The 13400-nt window shown below is 48.9% G+C and overlaps 7 protein-coding genes across 7 annotated transcripts; 5 read left to right on the plus strand and 2 right to left on the minus strand.

Moving 5' to 3' along the window:
* Positions 1 to 122: 122 nt before the first annotated feature.
* On the minus strand, positions 123 to 1217 carry N7529_008093 (uncharacterized protein; the record flags this gene model as incomplete). The annotated part of the gene is made up of 1 exon (XM_057243620.1): positions 123 to 1217. The coding sequence occupies one exon, from the start codon at positions 1215 to 1217 to the stop codon at positions 123 to 125; it is 1095 nt and encodes a 364-aa protein (XP_057095158.1).
* A 708-nt stretch (positions 1218 to 1925) lies between these two features.
* Positions 1926 to 3499, plus strand: arp6 (actin family protein; the record flags this gene model as incomplete). Its single annotated transcript, XM_057243621.1, has 4 exons — positions 1926 to 2427; positions 2489 to 3188; positions 3245 to 3307; positions 3361 to 3499. The coding sequence occupies 4 exons, from the start codon at positions 1926 to 1928 to the stop codon at positions 3497 to 3499; spliced, it is 1404 nt and encodes a 467-aa protein (XP_057095159.1).
* A 780-nt stretch (positions 3500 to 4279) lies between these two features.
* N7529_008095 (BRcat and Rcat domain-containing protein) lies at positions 4280 to 5024 on the plus strand (the record flags this gene model as incomplete). Its single annotated transcript, XM_057243622.1, has 2 exons — positions 4280 to 4793; positions 4856 to 5024. Exons 1-2 carry the CDS (start codon positions 4360 to 4362, stop codon positions 5022 to 5024), a joined length of 603 nt encoding a protein of 200 aa, XP_057095160.1. The 5' UTR covers positions 4280 to 4359.
* Positions 5025 to 5206: 182 nt separating this feature from the next.
* N7529_008096 (3-hydroxyacyl-CoA dehydrogenase family protein) lies at positions 5207 to 6274 on the minus strand (the record flags this gene model as incomplete). Its single annotated transcript, XM_057243623.1, has 3 exons — positions 5207 to 5937; positions 5998 to 6097; positions 6146 to 6274. The coding sequence occupies 3 exons, from the start codon at positions 6272 to 6274 to the stop codon at positions 5207 to 5209; spliced, it is 960 nt and encodes a 319-aa protein (XP_057095161.1).
* A 478-nt stretch (positions 6275 to 6752) lies between these two features.
* tof1 (putative DNA repair protein (Tof1)) lies at positions 6753 to 10347 on the plus strand (the record flags this gene model as incomplete). Its single annotated transcript, XM_057243624.1, has 3 exons — positions 6753 to 6839; positions 6902 to 9275; positions 9329 to 10347. The coding sequence occupies 3 exons, from the start codon at positions 6753 to 6755 to the stop codon at positions 10345 to 10347; spliced, it is 3480 nt and encodes a 1159-aa protein (XP_057095162.1).
* Positions 10348 to 10593: 246 nt separating this feature from the next.
* On the plus strand, positions 10594 to 11631 carry N7529_008098 (GFA family protein; the record flags this gene model as incomplete). Its single annotated transcript, XM_057243625.1, has 1 exon — positions 10594 to 11631. The coding sequence occupies one exon, from the start codon at positions 10594 to 10596 to the stop codon at positions 11629 to 11631; it is 1038 nt and encodes a 345-aa protein (XP_057095163.1).
* Positions 11632 to 11806: 175 nt separating this feature from the next.
* On the plus strand, positions 11807 to 12760 carry N7529_008099 (PhzF family phenazine biosynthesis protein; the record flags this gene model as incomplete). Its single annotated transcript, XM_057243626.1, has 1 exon — positions 11807 to 12760. One exon carries the CDS (start codon positions 11807 to 11809, stop codon positions 12758 to 12760), a length of 954 nt encoding a protein of 317 aa, XP_057095164.1.
* Between the last annotated feature and the right edge of the window lie 640 nt (positions 12761 to 13400).

The raw sequence follows: 13400 nt of genomic DNA on the forward strand, positions 1-13400 counted from the left end.
ATAATATCGCCATGTTTGTTCTTTTTTCTATGTACATATACATAATATCGCTGGCTAGTTCCTCTCGGGCTTTTGTCATTTCATCATCAGCTTATGCGCAACTTTGTGACAGGCGTATTCATTCAATTCTCGCCAGCTGTCTTGCTAACTTCATCAATGACCTTGAGCCATGTCTTTGACCAAGTAATGAACTTGTCTGCCGGTGCATCGTCCGCAGCGCCCCAGGGCGAAATAACCAAGTTGACCGCTTCCTCGGCACACTTTTTCGTCTTCTGCAGGTACTCAGCAGACCGTTCGAATTTGGCCTCGTACAGCCCACCAGCCGCCTCATCAACATGTTCTGAGATAGCTTGTAGGTTCTGCATCAGGGCCTCTAATGTCTTGACATTGGCGGATGAATCCAAAGGCGCAGTTCCGGCGTTTTTTAGCCGGTTGTTGAGGATCGCAGGGTAGACCTGAGCAACAGGCTTGAGGAATCGAAGGGTGGATTTCTTGTGTTCGTGGAGGGCGGCAGTTTCCTCCTCATCATCCTCCGAGTCCTCATCCTTCTCATCCTTCTCATCCTCCCCAATAAGTTCATCCATGAAATCATCATCATCATCATCTTCAGGATCCCAATCCTCGATCTCCTCAACCGCGTCGCGAACCAGATCCCGCCATTGCTCAACGCGGCGCATCACAAACCCGACAACACCCTTGTTTGCGACATCAGTCACGACATCACAAGCATCCCAGACACGTCCAGTAGCAAGTGTCACAGCATCCTTCTCAGACTTAGTCAAATCGCCCTCCTTCTTAGTATCCTTTTTTTCTTGCTCTTTCTTGTTGTCGACGCGCTTGACTTCCTTCACAAGAGAGACGAGTTCTGTCAAAACGGTCTGTACCAAGGCCAAGGCTTCGGAATGGAACGCCTTCGTGTATTGCGCCGGAGTGACAAGGAGCACCGCGGTGACGAGCGACGGCAGAACAGACTCATTCAGCTCGCGGAGGACAGTACCAACGGCGGAGTGGGTGAAAGGCGAGGTGATGGCGAGAAGGGAGAGTTTTGTGACGTGAGCTTTGAGCGCGGTCGACGAGACCGTAAGGAGGGGCAGCGCTTCGGTGTCATTTCCTGCGGCTTCGGTTACAGCCGCTGGTGGGGGTGTGGTGATGGCGGCTTGGAATTGTTCAATGAGGGTCAAAGTCGTGGTAAAGACGGTGGATAGTTGTTTTGACATTTTGAGAGTCGTGAGCCTACCACTGGCGGTGCTTTGGAGGGGGTGTTGTAGAGAAAAAAATTTAGGCGGTTGGGCCTGATAATGGCCGCGGGGCTGATTAGGGCTCTGCGGGGTCACCTGGATCTATATGTCGAAGATTTTGGATTGCATATGAATGTAGTTGATTATTTAGTTATTTAGAATCTTGATGATGAGCTACATATCTGCTTCTCTTATTGAAGCTTCTCCCCCCTACTAGGCTGTGATCATTGGGCTTGTTTCATGGCAGACCCAAGCCACCACCAACCACCTTTGATTGAAAGTTGCCTTGGGATTTCAACGATGTCATGGAGAGCTTGCAGTATCTCTTTCTTAATCCCTATTACAGGATTGCCATTCCTTGGAGGGTTTGTGATGTTTGATGCAGAATGCTTTCTATAGTTGACTATGAGCCCCAACCTATTTTAATATTGCCATATCCAAAGACTCATACCTCTGACATCCACAGTGACGATTGAAATGTCGAACAGGGCAATCCTCATGTAATAAATTCTCTTTCAAACCCAGAATGTAGGAATCTAGATCGCGAATGTCGGCGTAAGCTGTCGGCCCCGTCCGCGGGCGGCGAGTATCAGATTACCTAAGCGGTCAGTTCTCCAAACAAGACAAACGCTTCATGATTCAAGCTTCTCGTGGCTCTAAGCTTTTGACCACCATTCGTCTATAACAATGGGAACAGCAAGGGCTCGAGCTCCCCCAAAGACGCCTGTGACACCCACGCAGCATGCCGAACCATCGCGGCAACTGCCCGACAAGACCTTCATAATCGACAATGGCGCGTACATGATCAAAGCCGGCTATGCTTCTGCTCTCACACCCGACGAAGCTGTTTCGGCCTGCTCCTCGATACCAAATGCTATTGTCAAGACACGCGATAACAAAATTGTGATCGGATCCCAACTCTCGACTGTCAATGACTGGAATGAGACGATGTTCCGGCGCCCGGTGGAGAAGGGATATGTTGTGAACTGGGAAGCGGAGAGAGAGATCTGGGAACAATCTTTCTTTGAGGACAAGGCGTCGGCTCGGAATAAGGGGCTAAGAATTGCGAATCCGGAAGACACTACACTAGTGCTCACTGAAGCGCCAAACGCTTTGCCGATTTTACAACGACACACTGATGAGATGGTTATGGAAGAATGGGGATTCGGAGGATATGCAAGATGCTTAGGTATGATGCCTGGAGCCATGTTGTTGTGCTTGACTCGGTGCTGACTCGAAATTGTTTAAAGGTCCAGCCCTCAATGCGTGGAACGAAATCCATTCTCTTTTCGGCGATCCCCTCACCCAGACGCAGGAAGCATTGCCAGCAGATTGCTTACTGGTAGTCGACTCTGGCTACTCGCACACGACAGTGACGCCAGTCTACAAAGGCCAAGCGCTTCAACGAGGAATCCGAAGGCTCGATCTTGGAGGCAAGCACCTTACCAACTACTTGAAAGAAATCGTTTCAATGAGACAGTACAACATGGTGGACGAAACATATATCATGAATGAAGTCAAGGAGGCGGTGTGCTATGTGAGCAATGATTTCGCTGGTGATTTGGAACAAACATGGAAAATAGGTCGGAAGCGACAGGCCAGTTCAGAGGAAGGAATTGTGTTGGATTATGTCCTTCCAGACCCAAACGCAAATAAGAAGGGCTTCATCCGACCCCATGACCCTCTTATGCACGCCAAAAAGAAGAAGGGGGCGCTTTCTGGGCTCAGCGCTGAGGTTTTGTCAGAAGACGTACTGGTCCTGGGCAATGAACGCTTCGCTGTTCCAGAGCTTCTGTTTACACCAGGCGATATCGGTATGAAGTCAGCTGGTATACCTGATATGATCCTGCAGGGGTTGTCGGCTCTTCCGACTGGCCTGCATTCTGCCTTCTTGGCCAATGTCATAGTGGTTGGGGGAAATGCTTTGATTCCAGGATTTATGCAAAGATTGTAAGTTCTTCAAAGTCAATTGGCCGGGACTTCAACTGACCGAAATCTGTTCCTAGGGAGACTGAATTACGGCAGATCGCTTCTGCCGAATGTGTAGTGAGGGTGCGCCGAGCTACAGAGTAAGTTTACACTCGCCTGTTTACCACCGAGAACATTATTAACATTCAAATAGCCCCGTTCACTCAACGTGGCTCGGAGGTTCTCGCCTCGCCAGCAACAGAGAAGAGCTCAGCAAGGTAGCCATCACTCGTCAAGAATATCAAGAATACGGTTCAGGATGGGCTGGCCGACGATTTGCCGGCATTATCTAATACCAGTCGCGAAGATAGTTTTTGGGAGTTTATGGTGGCCTAAATCGGCAGTATTTATTGCATTAGTGATACCCTATTTCAAGATGACTTTTGTCTAGTTCGAATCAAGTCCATACAAACAGTCTATTTGAGTAATTCATCAAAGCTTAGAACATTGTACTTCAAATGATGGGGCCATTACTCGCTCTTATTCTAAACTGGGAGGTTCTGCCTCTATGAACCTTGCAAATCCATGGATGCTTCATTGGTTCCAATTCCAAGGGTTGTTGCCCTGTTGACTTAACACAGTTGAATGTTATATCACTAGAGTCCTCTTCGATATTGTTTCAAGCGAGGCTAGATAGAAAGACTCAAAAGCTGCAGAGAGCTCATTTGTGCAAGCTTGGGAATACACTGGCGGCCTTAGTGTAACCTCATCATCACAAGAAACGATGGAATCTTCCGAGAACAAGAGATAAATAGTGTTTGCTCAACCTTGGCTATACAGGTCTTAGCGGCGAGACACTCTACAGCTCTGAATAAGAATGCTCTGTGAGCCAGCAGCAGCATTTGCTGTTAACAATTATTTACTTTTATCCTACTCAATTGACATAATCACTATTCAAAACCTCATTCAAGCAACGTCCCTTGCCTGTAAGATGACTACGCGCCCGTCATGTATGCAAGCGATTCGAACCTACCTGGATAACGCGCTCAACAAGATCCATGGAGATTTATCTTTGTGAGTAACTTCCAATTTACTGAGGATTAGAGATACTAACACTTACAGATGTTGCACAGGTTGCTTTCAAGCTATCGCGGCCAGAAAATTATTAGCTGCTCCTTGCGGACATAAATATTGTCCACTGTGCCTCCGCCGAATGGCATCAACGACCCTGGAGAACCCAGAACAATTCCCGGCAAAATGCTGCATGAAAGAAATACCGCTTGAAATGATTATATCAGTGATGAGTTCCCGGAACCAAAAACGGTACATTGCCCAGTCGCAAGAGCAGGCTATCCTCCCCCAAGAGCGTTTGTACTGTCCTCGAGCAACCTGTGGGAAATGGATACACCCGAAGAAGAAAGGGTCACGTCCAGGCACTCAAGTTTGTCCTTATTGCCGGGCAAAGGTTTGCTCTAATTGCCGCGACTTTGCACATAGTCCCTGGCCATGTTCGGAAGATGAGAACGTGAGGGCTGTTTTGAGGATGGCGAAGGAGAACAAATGGCAACGATGTGCCCGGTGTCACTTTGTAGTTGAGAAGGTGGATGGGTGTAACCACATTTCTTGTTTATGTGGAAATCAATTTTGGTACGTTGATGAATGGGACTACCCAGATGTGCAAGCTTCGTTACTGACATAAGGTCCAAAAGCTATATGTGTGGTGGCCAACATGGGAGATGCAAATGTTCTACAGGTGAACAGGGGGAAGAACTAGCAGGAAATGGGGACCTGGATGTCAATACACTTGTCGCTGCAATGGAGCAGGCGGATGTCGAACGTCTGGACGGAAGAAGAGACGGGGGACATGCGGCGTGTTGAGGTTTCTGAGAGACGAGAAGATGGAGGGATTTAATGAAACATGTTTAGGATAATCAATCGATGTGTATTTTCACTCGCGATCTATAAAACAGGATACATGCGGGGTATCGCGGTTGAAATTATTTTCACATTCAGGGCAAGACCTCTGAGAATGCTTTGTCCCTGTCCAAAAGATAGGGTATCTAGTAGTCGTAGAAGCCCTTGCCACTCTTCTTGCCTAACCAGCCAGCATCCACCATACGGCGCAGAAGTCCGGCAGGTCTATACTTGCTGTCACCAGTCTCCTGGTGAAGGACATTCATGATGGCGAGACATGTATCCAGACCGATAAAGTCGGCCAGAACGAGGGGACCCATAGGTACGTTAGTACCGGTCTTCATGATGTTGTCAATGTCCTCGCGACCACCAACCCCGGTTTCCAAGCAGATTATTGCCTCGTTGAGGTACGGCATGAGAATGCGGTTGGCCAGGAATCCAGGTGAATCGGCGGACACGGAAGCGACCTTGCCCATTCGCTCCACGAAGGCAATTGCTGTGTCCATTGTCTCCTGAGAGGTTTGGAGACCACGGATAATCTCCACACCCTTCTGAATTGGCACCGGGTTCATGAAGTGAGTGGAGATGACTCGGGAGGAAGCCTGGAGGTCTTTGGGGTCCGCGCTGGTGGCAGCGGCAATCTTAGTGATAGAGATAGAAGATGTGTTTGTGGCAAGGATTGCATGCTTGGGGGCAATCTGTGCCAAGTTGGCAAAGATCTTTGTCTTGAGGTCGGGGATCTCAGGAACAGCTTCAATAACAAAGTCAACAGAGGATAGGTCATCCATTTTGAGACTCGGAATCAGAAGACCACGGGCAGCGTCAGCTTGCTCGCGGGTGAGGCGCTGCTTAGCAACATCCTTCTCAAGAAGCTTATCTGATGTTCAATGTAATTTAGAGATAAGAGATGTGGAAAAATGAGTGAAGCTTGGCGTACCGGCAAACTTGAGGCCCTTATCCAAAGAAGCCTGCGAGGTGTCGACAAGTGTGACAGGGACCTTCGCTTTCTGTGCAGCGACGAGAGCAATTCCCAGACCCTAACACTGTTAGATTTACAGTGAAATTGTAGAGTCCAATTCACTTACCATTTGGCCCGCACCGATAACACCCAGCGACTTCACCTCGGCTGCACGGGCTGCGGATGTGCAGCTGAAGTTCCGAGCCATGAGGGGGCCCTTGGGGAGGGAGGCGAGGCGAATTGAAGAGGCAAACATGGCTGCAATTATTCCTGCAGGTATACAAGTAATCAGAGGAGTGAAGAAAGTAAGTGAGAGGGAAGCAATGGGGATCCTGCCATGACTTCACATGCTTTCCCCGTAGTTTTAAAATTAGCGGCCAAACGGTTATATCATGCTTACCGCCTTGTAATCAGATATGTATAATTTGACTCATTTGAAGAAGAGTGTGATGTTGTGGACGGAATGACTTCATTGATCGGAATAAGCTGGGCACTCATTTTAAGTATTATTTATATACCAGCCTTGTGATGTTTGTAAAATGGGATTTTAGACACGAATCTTTTGATCTATATTATGTATCTGATATTCTGCCAAAGACCAAGTTGGCCGCAAATCTGATTCGTAAGGATATCGGTTATCTTCGGCTCTCTAGCGGCGTCCAGTTTCTCCGAATCGCCGAGCCTCAACGCGTCGACGCGTTCCCATTTCACTCGATTCGGAAGACAAATCAATCATGGATGAAGAGGTTGTTCCTCTAGGTCACGACGTACAAGTCGTCGACCCAGATGTTCGCAACTATGTTTATGGCCTGGTCACCGCTGTAAGTTTTGATTTACTGTTGTGCATTTTCGATTGAGAGTGATTTACTAATTCAGTTTCTAGCTCGGAGGTTTCAATGGTGAACATGCCGATCGATATGTACTCGGAGATGACGCCCTGGCCTGCTTACGCGATATCAAACGCTGGCTCAAACTGTACGATGAAAAGAACAATCGCATGGACGTTGCGCGGTGCCTGGGAGAGGCCAACGTGATCAATGGTGATCTACTTCCAATCCTCTCCCTCTGGTGGGCAACCGGGCAGAAGAGCAAGCATACGACCAGGATTGCGCTAGCGTGTTTGGAGCTGCTTGTTCCTCTGACATGGCCGCTGGAATTTCACAGCCAGATGACAGTCAACCACCATCGCCACACCCCCTACCTTCTCCAAGCGCAAGTGCAGTACAAGCGAGGCGTTCTTAAAGCTGGCGGCTCGAATATATTGCGCTCCGTTATCCGAATCGCCCTTCCAAGCATGGCGACCCCTCGATCCGAACGTGAATCCCGAGAAGAAGGTATCCTCAAGTTGATGCTGTACTTCCTACGAAATATTGCGATCATATCCCCGAATACCAGACTTGCGGGAGAAGGTGACGAGGAGGAGACATCCAGGTCAGCGACTATCAATGCTTTCCACCAGCAAGATGCCTTTGCCCTCCTCCTGACCATGTGTTCCAATGTCGGCGAGGATTTTAACCTTCAAGACATCGTTCTCTTGGAGACTTTGTTCCACCTTGTTAAAGGTGTCAATGTCGAGAAGCTCTTTATGGACGAAGAGAAAAAAAGCGGCAAAGGGAACAACGACTTGGCTGCTATCTTACATAAAGAGAACATGGTACGAAGAGAATACCAAAAGAATGCCCCCACACGCCATAATAGATTCGGTACAATGATATGGGTCAAACGAGACGAAGGGAAAGTGTCCACTGTCTCAGGACAAAGTGTATTGCGCGACGATCAGACCACACTTCAAAAGATGGACCAGAGCAAAAAGTGGAACAAGCCTAAGCCTCGCCGCAAGCAAGAAGATTCGGTACAAAACAGCAACTTCAACATGCCCGCTCATCTCAATTCCGAAGCCACTACAAATCTGAGAACTTTCGTGGAAGAGTTCTTGGATTCCGGTTTCAATCCCCTCTTCACCCACGTGCGCAAAGCAATCGAGCGTGAGGCTGAGCGAGTGCTGGACATCAATACCCGGCAGTTCTTCTATACTGTAGGCTGGTTCCTGGAAGCAGAGCGAGTCCGCCGGGCTCGACAGACCCGCCAACGCACTGCACAAAATGGCGGTAAAGCCAAAGACATTGAGCCTGATAGCTATGGCTTGGTTGCAGGCGTTCTTAACCAAGAGACATTCGTCTCTCTTAATCGGGCGATGCAGAGCAGCCTGGACAACAAAGAATGGGAAGATCTCAATGCTCAAATGCGTTGCTTCACGCAGATTCTCTTGACTGTTCAAGAGATGGCAGCATCACCACTTGACGAAGACCAAGAAATCGCGGAGAATATTCAAAACCGAATTTTCTACGAAGAAACAACCCACGACCGAATTCTGGCTATTGTGCGTGGATATAAAGACCAAAGCTTTGGTTACTTAGATGCCTGCACAGAGCTATCACATGTCTTCTTGCGGATGTTGGAAAGATACTCCAAAGATAACGCCGACATGCAAATTCGCTCGCGACGCAAAGCCAGGCGCAAGCAGAAGAAGGCCGACAAAGCTGCTCAACAAGAAGGAGCGGACAACGACGAAGAGCGTGACTCGGAAGACGAAGATATGGAAGAAGCCGCCCAGGTCAGCAAGGAGCGTAATTTCGACTTCAAGCGATTCGCGGCCAAGTTCTGCAACCAGGCTTGCGTGGACACATTTATAAAATTCACCGAGTTCTACAAAGAACTGAACGCTGAACAACTCAAACGCGCTCACCGTTACTTTTACCGCATTGCGTTTAAGCAGGAGATGACTGTCTTGCTGTTCCGTGTTGACATCATTAGTCTTTTCCACCGAATGATCAAGGGACCAGGGCCTATGGACTCCAGTATGCCGGTTTTCAAGGAATGGGAGGAATTGACCAGGCAAATTATTCGACGCCTGATTAAGAAGCTCGATCAGCGTCCTGCCTTGATTACTGAGCTGCTATTCAGCAAGATCAACTCCACGGTTTATTACCTTGAGTATGGGCACGAAAAGCAAACGATATCGGCTTCCAAGCGACCACCACCAGAGCTTGTTATCACATCGACAGAGGCGACTACAAAAGAGTCAAAACTCCACATTGTGGTTGGAGCACTGGTTCTCGACGGAAGGGCGGATTTGGTGAAATGGATTAAAGATGTCTTAAGCTCCGCGGCCTCTGAGCGAGAGTCATGGGAAGCACAAGAAGAAGCTCGTCGCGCTGAGAATCCTGAGACCGTCAGCGTTCCCAACCCAATGATCCGTATGCCCCCCAATACTATCTGAGAACGTGGAACCAAACTGACTCTACAACAGCTGTCAAGGGTAAGGACGAGTTCATACAGAGTGCCATGTTTTCGAACGCAAGGCTTCGTCTGCTCATGAATATCGTTGGCTTCGAGCGCCTGGGTGTAGAAGATGTGCTTGGTGCTTCTTGGATTGTCCCATCATCTTTGAAACATGATGACCTGCGGGAGTCTATCTCTGAGATACTGAAGGCCCTTCAAACCCCCTTCTCAGGAGAGGGCGACGATGATCCCCGCAAGCACCTCCAAAAGAAGGATAGAGGATCTGGCCGGGGTGACATGCTCCAAGGCACACTCGACGTCAACTTTGGATCGGACTCCGAAGGCGAGGACGTTCCGGAAGGACCTCTATTCCCCGCGAACCTACGGTCAAAAGCTAGTGCGCTAGATGAGCTAAAGAAGAAGCGCAAGAAGAAATCAAAGCCCAGCGCCGAAAGGGAACCGCTAGATGATGAGACCCTGGAAGCGCGGCGTGACGCCCGTCTATCGAATGCCCTCTCTCGACAGGCAAAGATCAAGAGTGATCTATTCATCCACGCAAGTGACGACGAAAGTGACGAGGAAGCCGACAGAGAATTTTTCCGCCTCGAAGAAGAGCGTCGAAAGAAACAAGCTGCCGAAGTTAAAAAAGCTCTGCTTACTGGGCCTGGGCATTCAGAGAAGTCAAGCAAAGATAAAGGCAAGAAAGCTGCTGCACGCAAGCGAACTAGTGACACCGGTGCAGCCGAAAAGTCGAAGCGACAGCGTCGTGACTCTGGTTCTGCCAGCGCTGAGAGTGATGCCGACGGTGATATCCTGATGGCAGAACTCGATGCCCAATCATCTCACTCTCAGAACGACCTCATAGATGACGAAGACCGTATTGTATCTGATGGGGACGATCTTGCCTTCGACGACGATCTTGCGTTCAGCCGTGATCGTCCGAGCAAGCCCGAAGTCCCGGAGGCTGATGATGACGAGGATGTCCCCGTTGCTTCAGCTCGCAGACGTATGCGTGGCGGTTTTGTGATCGAAAGTGACTCCGAATAAGGGAATCTTGGTGATATGTTTATGACTTGACGAGGCGTTGCATTGGCATTGTAAAGCAGATACCTAGAATCATTACCATTTTTATGACCCATTATCTTCATTGGATAACACGCAGCGCACAGCCCTGAAGTATGCCAACTACTGGTGTTACTGGCGAACTTAAATAATACGAGCTTCCCCACACTCGTCTTCCCCCAGACTACAAAGCCATACTCTTTCCCACTTCATCTCTTTCCCAAATCCAACATGTCACTTAGAACTCTTACTGCAGCCTGTCACTGCAAAAGCATCAACTTCACCATCACCATCCTCGCAGAATTATTCCCCCTCAAAGTTCACATTTGCCACTGCAGCGTCTGCCGCCGCACCCATGGCACACCATGCATATTTCACGCTCCACTCCCAGACGGAGTCGCACCGCAGTTCATTGTCCCATCTAACATGTCGATGTTGACATCGTATAATCATGCTGAATCTATGGGCACCAGGCACTTCTGCAGTACTTGTGGTTGTCATGTGGGAGACTTAGGACATGATGATGGCAACTGGGTGATTTCTACAGCTATTTTTACTGAACCGAACCACAATTTATGGGAAATGCGCTCGCATACTTTTACAAAGTCTTCATCCGACGGTGGTCTTTCGGCGATACTTTCGCACATCGATGGACGCCAGCTTGACGTCTTTAATCCCGATCTCTTGACCGATAATAACAATAGCGAACACGGCCAGAAAGACGCAGAGGCAGAGTCGAAAAAGTTACTCGCCAAATGCCATTGCGGCGGAGTCTCGTTCTCCATTTCCCGCCCCAGACCAGATTTCATCGCCAGTCCCAGAAGTAAAGGATGGATCTTGCCACAGGATCCAAACAAATGGCTCGCTGTTCTCGACATCTGCGATGATTGTCGACTGGTTGATGGGTCAAATGTCATAGCTTGGATGTTCGTGCCGACTGATCACATCTCCCCACACCCAGGAGATTTAATCATCGGATCTTCTAAAAGCTACAAATCCAGTGAGGGTGTGCTACGTACTTTCTGTGGGACTTGTGGTGCCACGGTATTTTACAGCTGTGCCGACCGGCCCGGGATTGTCGATGTAGCGGTTGGGATTTTGCGGGCCGAGGGGGTGATGGTTGAGGATTGGGCTTTGTGGAGAACTGGCCGGATGACGTCTGCTGCTGATGGATTGAAGTATGATCCTGCATTTGGTAAAGCATTGATTGAGGGATTCAAACTATGGGGAGAACAGAGAGGCATGCCGGAGGATTTTATTTTACCCTGAACAATATACAACGTATACCTACCGATATTCGCAAAACGTGCCCCACTGAAAAGATTGTAGTTAGAAGGGCGCAGGACATGAGTCAAAGCGAAAAGTGGAGATCGGAGTATAAAACCAATTCAGCATCCGTTGATATCCGCTTTACACCTCTACAACTCTACACCTCGACAAAACCATGACTCAACTCAACTTCGTCACCCTCGATGTCTTCACATCAACACCATATTCAGGCAACCCGCTGGCCGTAGTCTTCCTCCCAGAAGATGAGTCCAAGGCTCTAACCCAAAGCCAAAAGCAAACCATCGCCCGTGAATTCAACCTGTCGGAGAGTATCTTCGTGCACCCAGTCCGCGAGAACTCCAAGCGAACCATCGACATTTTCACCACAGACTGTGAAATCCCCTTCGCAGGCCATCCAACCATCGGCGCAGCCTCATGGTTCCTGTCCCACTCGACAGACCCCGCCGACGGCAGCGGGGTCACCACCCTCGCAACAAAATCGGGTGACATCCCCATTTCCGTGCAAGACAGCGCGACGAAGTATGTGGCTGCGCAGATTGCGCACAACACACGCATTCATGCTGCGCGATTCAGCGCTTCAGAGCTATTGCGCTTGCACCCGACCCTGGCACCGTTCATACCGAAAGAGGCGACATTCCCGCTGTTTTCTATTGTCAATGGTATGAGTCAGTTGTTCATTGAGTTGGCCTCGCTTGAGGCGCTGGCTGCTGTTACGCCTGCGACTGGTGGTGAGCTGATCTCTGCTGCTGATACTGAGTATCTTGATGAGGGGTGGAAGGCGGGGTTGGTCTGTGTTTATTTCTTTGTGCGGGATGTTTATGATGATGCTTTGAAGCAGAAGGTTTTCCGCTCAAGGATGATGCTTGGGAATTTGGAGGACCCTGCTACTGGTAGCTCGGCCAGTGGGCTTGCGGCTTATTTGGCGCTTACGGAGGGCGTGGCTAGTCAGCAGCATCAGTATCATTTTGTGCAGGGTGTTGAGATGGGACGCCGGAGTGATATCGGTGTCGAGGTTACGCTGGATGGGGAGAAGAAGATTGAACAGGTTGTGCTTAGGGGCACTGCCGTTAGTGTGTCGGAGGGCAAGGTGCTGGTTCCTCGGGCTTAGATACAAAATTAGTATCTCTATATAATTATGTAGATTTAAAAGAATGAAAAACTTGTGTGAGTCATAATATACACTCAAAGGGCATGTAAGAGTGAAAGTGTAAAAGTGTTTCACAACCTTGTGGCGATGTTTTTTCCACATCTAGTCCCCGCGTAAGCACTTATGTTAGGCAGCAGACTGCTTTGGATAAATTAATTCAATTGATTAGTTTGAGCTTCATCTTGAATAATCTTTTCATTTACATAATCATTGAGTTTCATGCATTAAATGGCAGATAAAACCTCAGCGATCGGCTCAAAGGTTCATCAGTATTACCAGCGCCGAGACTTGCGCGTCATTCCAAAAGGCGTTCAACGAGCAAGATCGAAAGCACCAGAAGCACAGAATGCATTTAACCACCTAGAGCCGAAAGAGACTGAAGACTCACCTCTTCTCAAAAGGTATCGACATATCTCACCCTAAACTTCCAATCTGACAACCCTAGATTCTTCTCCCTCCCACCAGAAATAAGAAACATTATCTACCGCCAACTCCTCGTCCAACCGTGCAAATTCAACCTCCGCCACGAAAGATGCAAAGTACAGCTGGTATGCACAAGACCAGGCCCAAGTGACTACCGTTCATACCGAGCAGACGGGCC

This window comes from Penicillium soppii (assembly GCF_028829465.1).
Source record: "Penicillium soppii strain IBT 18220 chromosome Unknown utg000006l, whole genome shotgun sequence".
NCBI classification, from domain to species: Eukaryota; Fungi; Ascomycota; class Eurotiomycetes; order Eurotiales; family Aspergillaceae; genus Penicillium; species Penicillium soppii.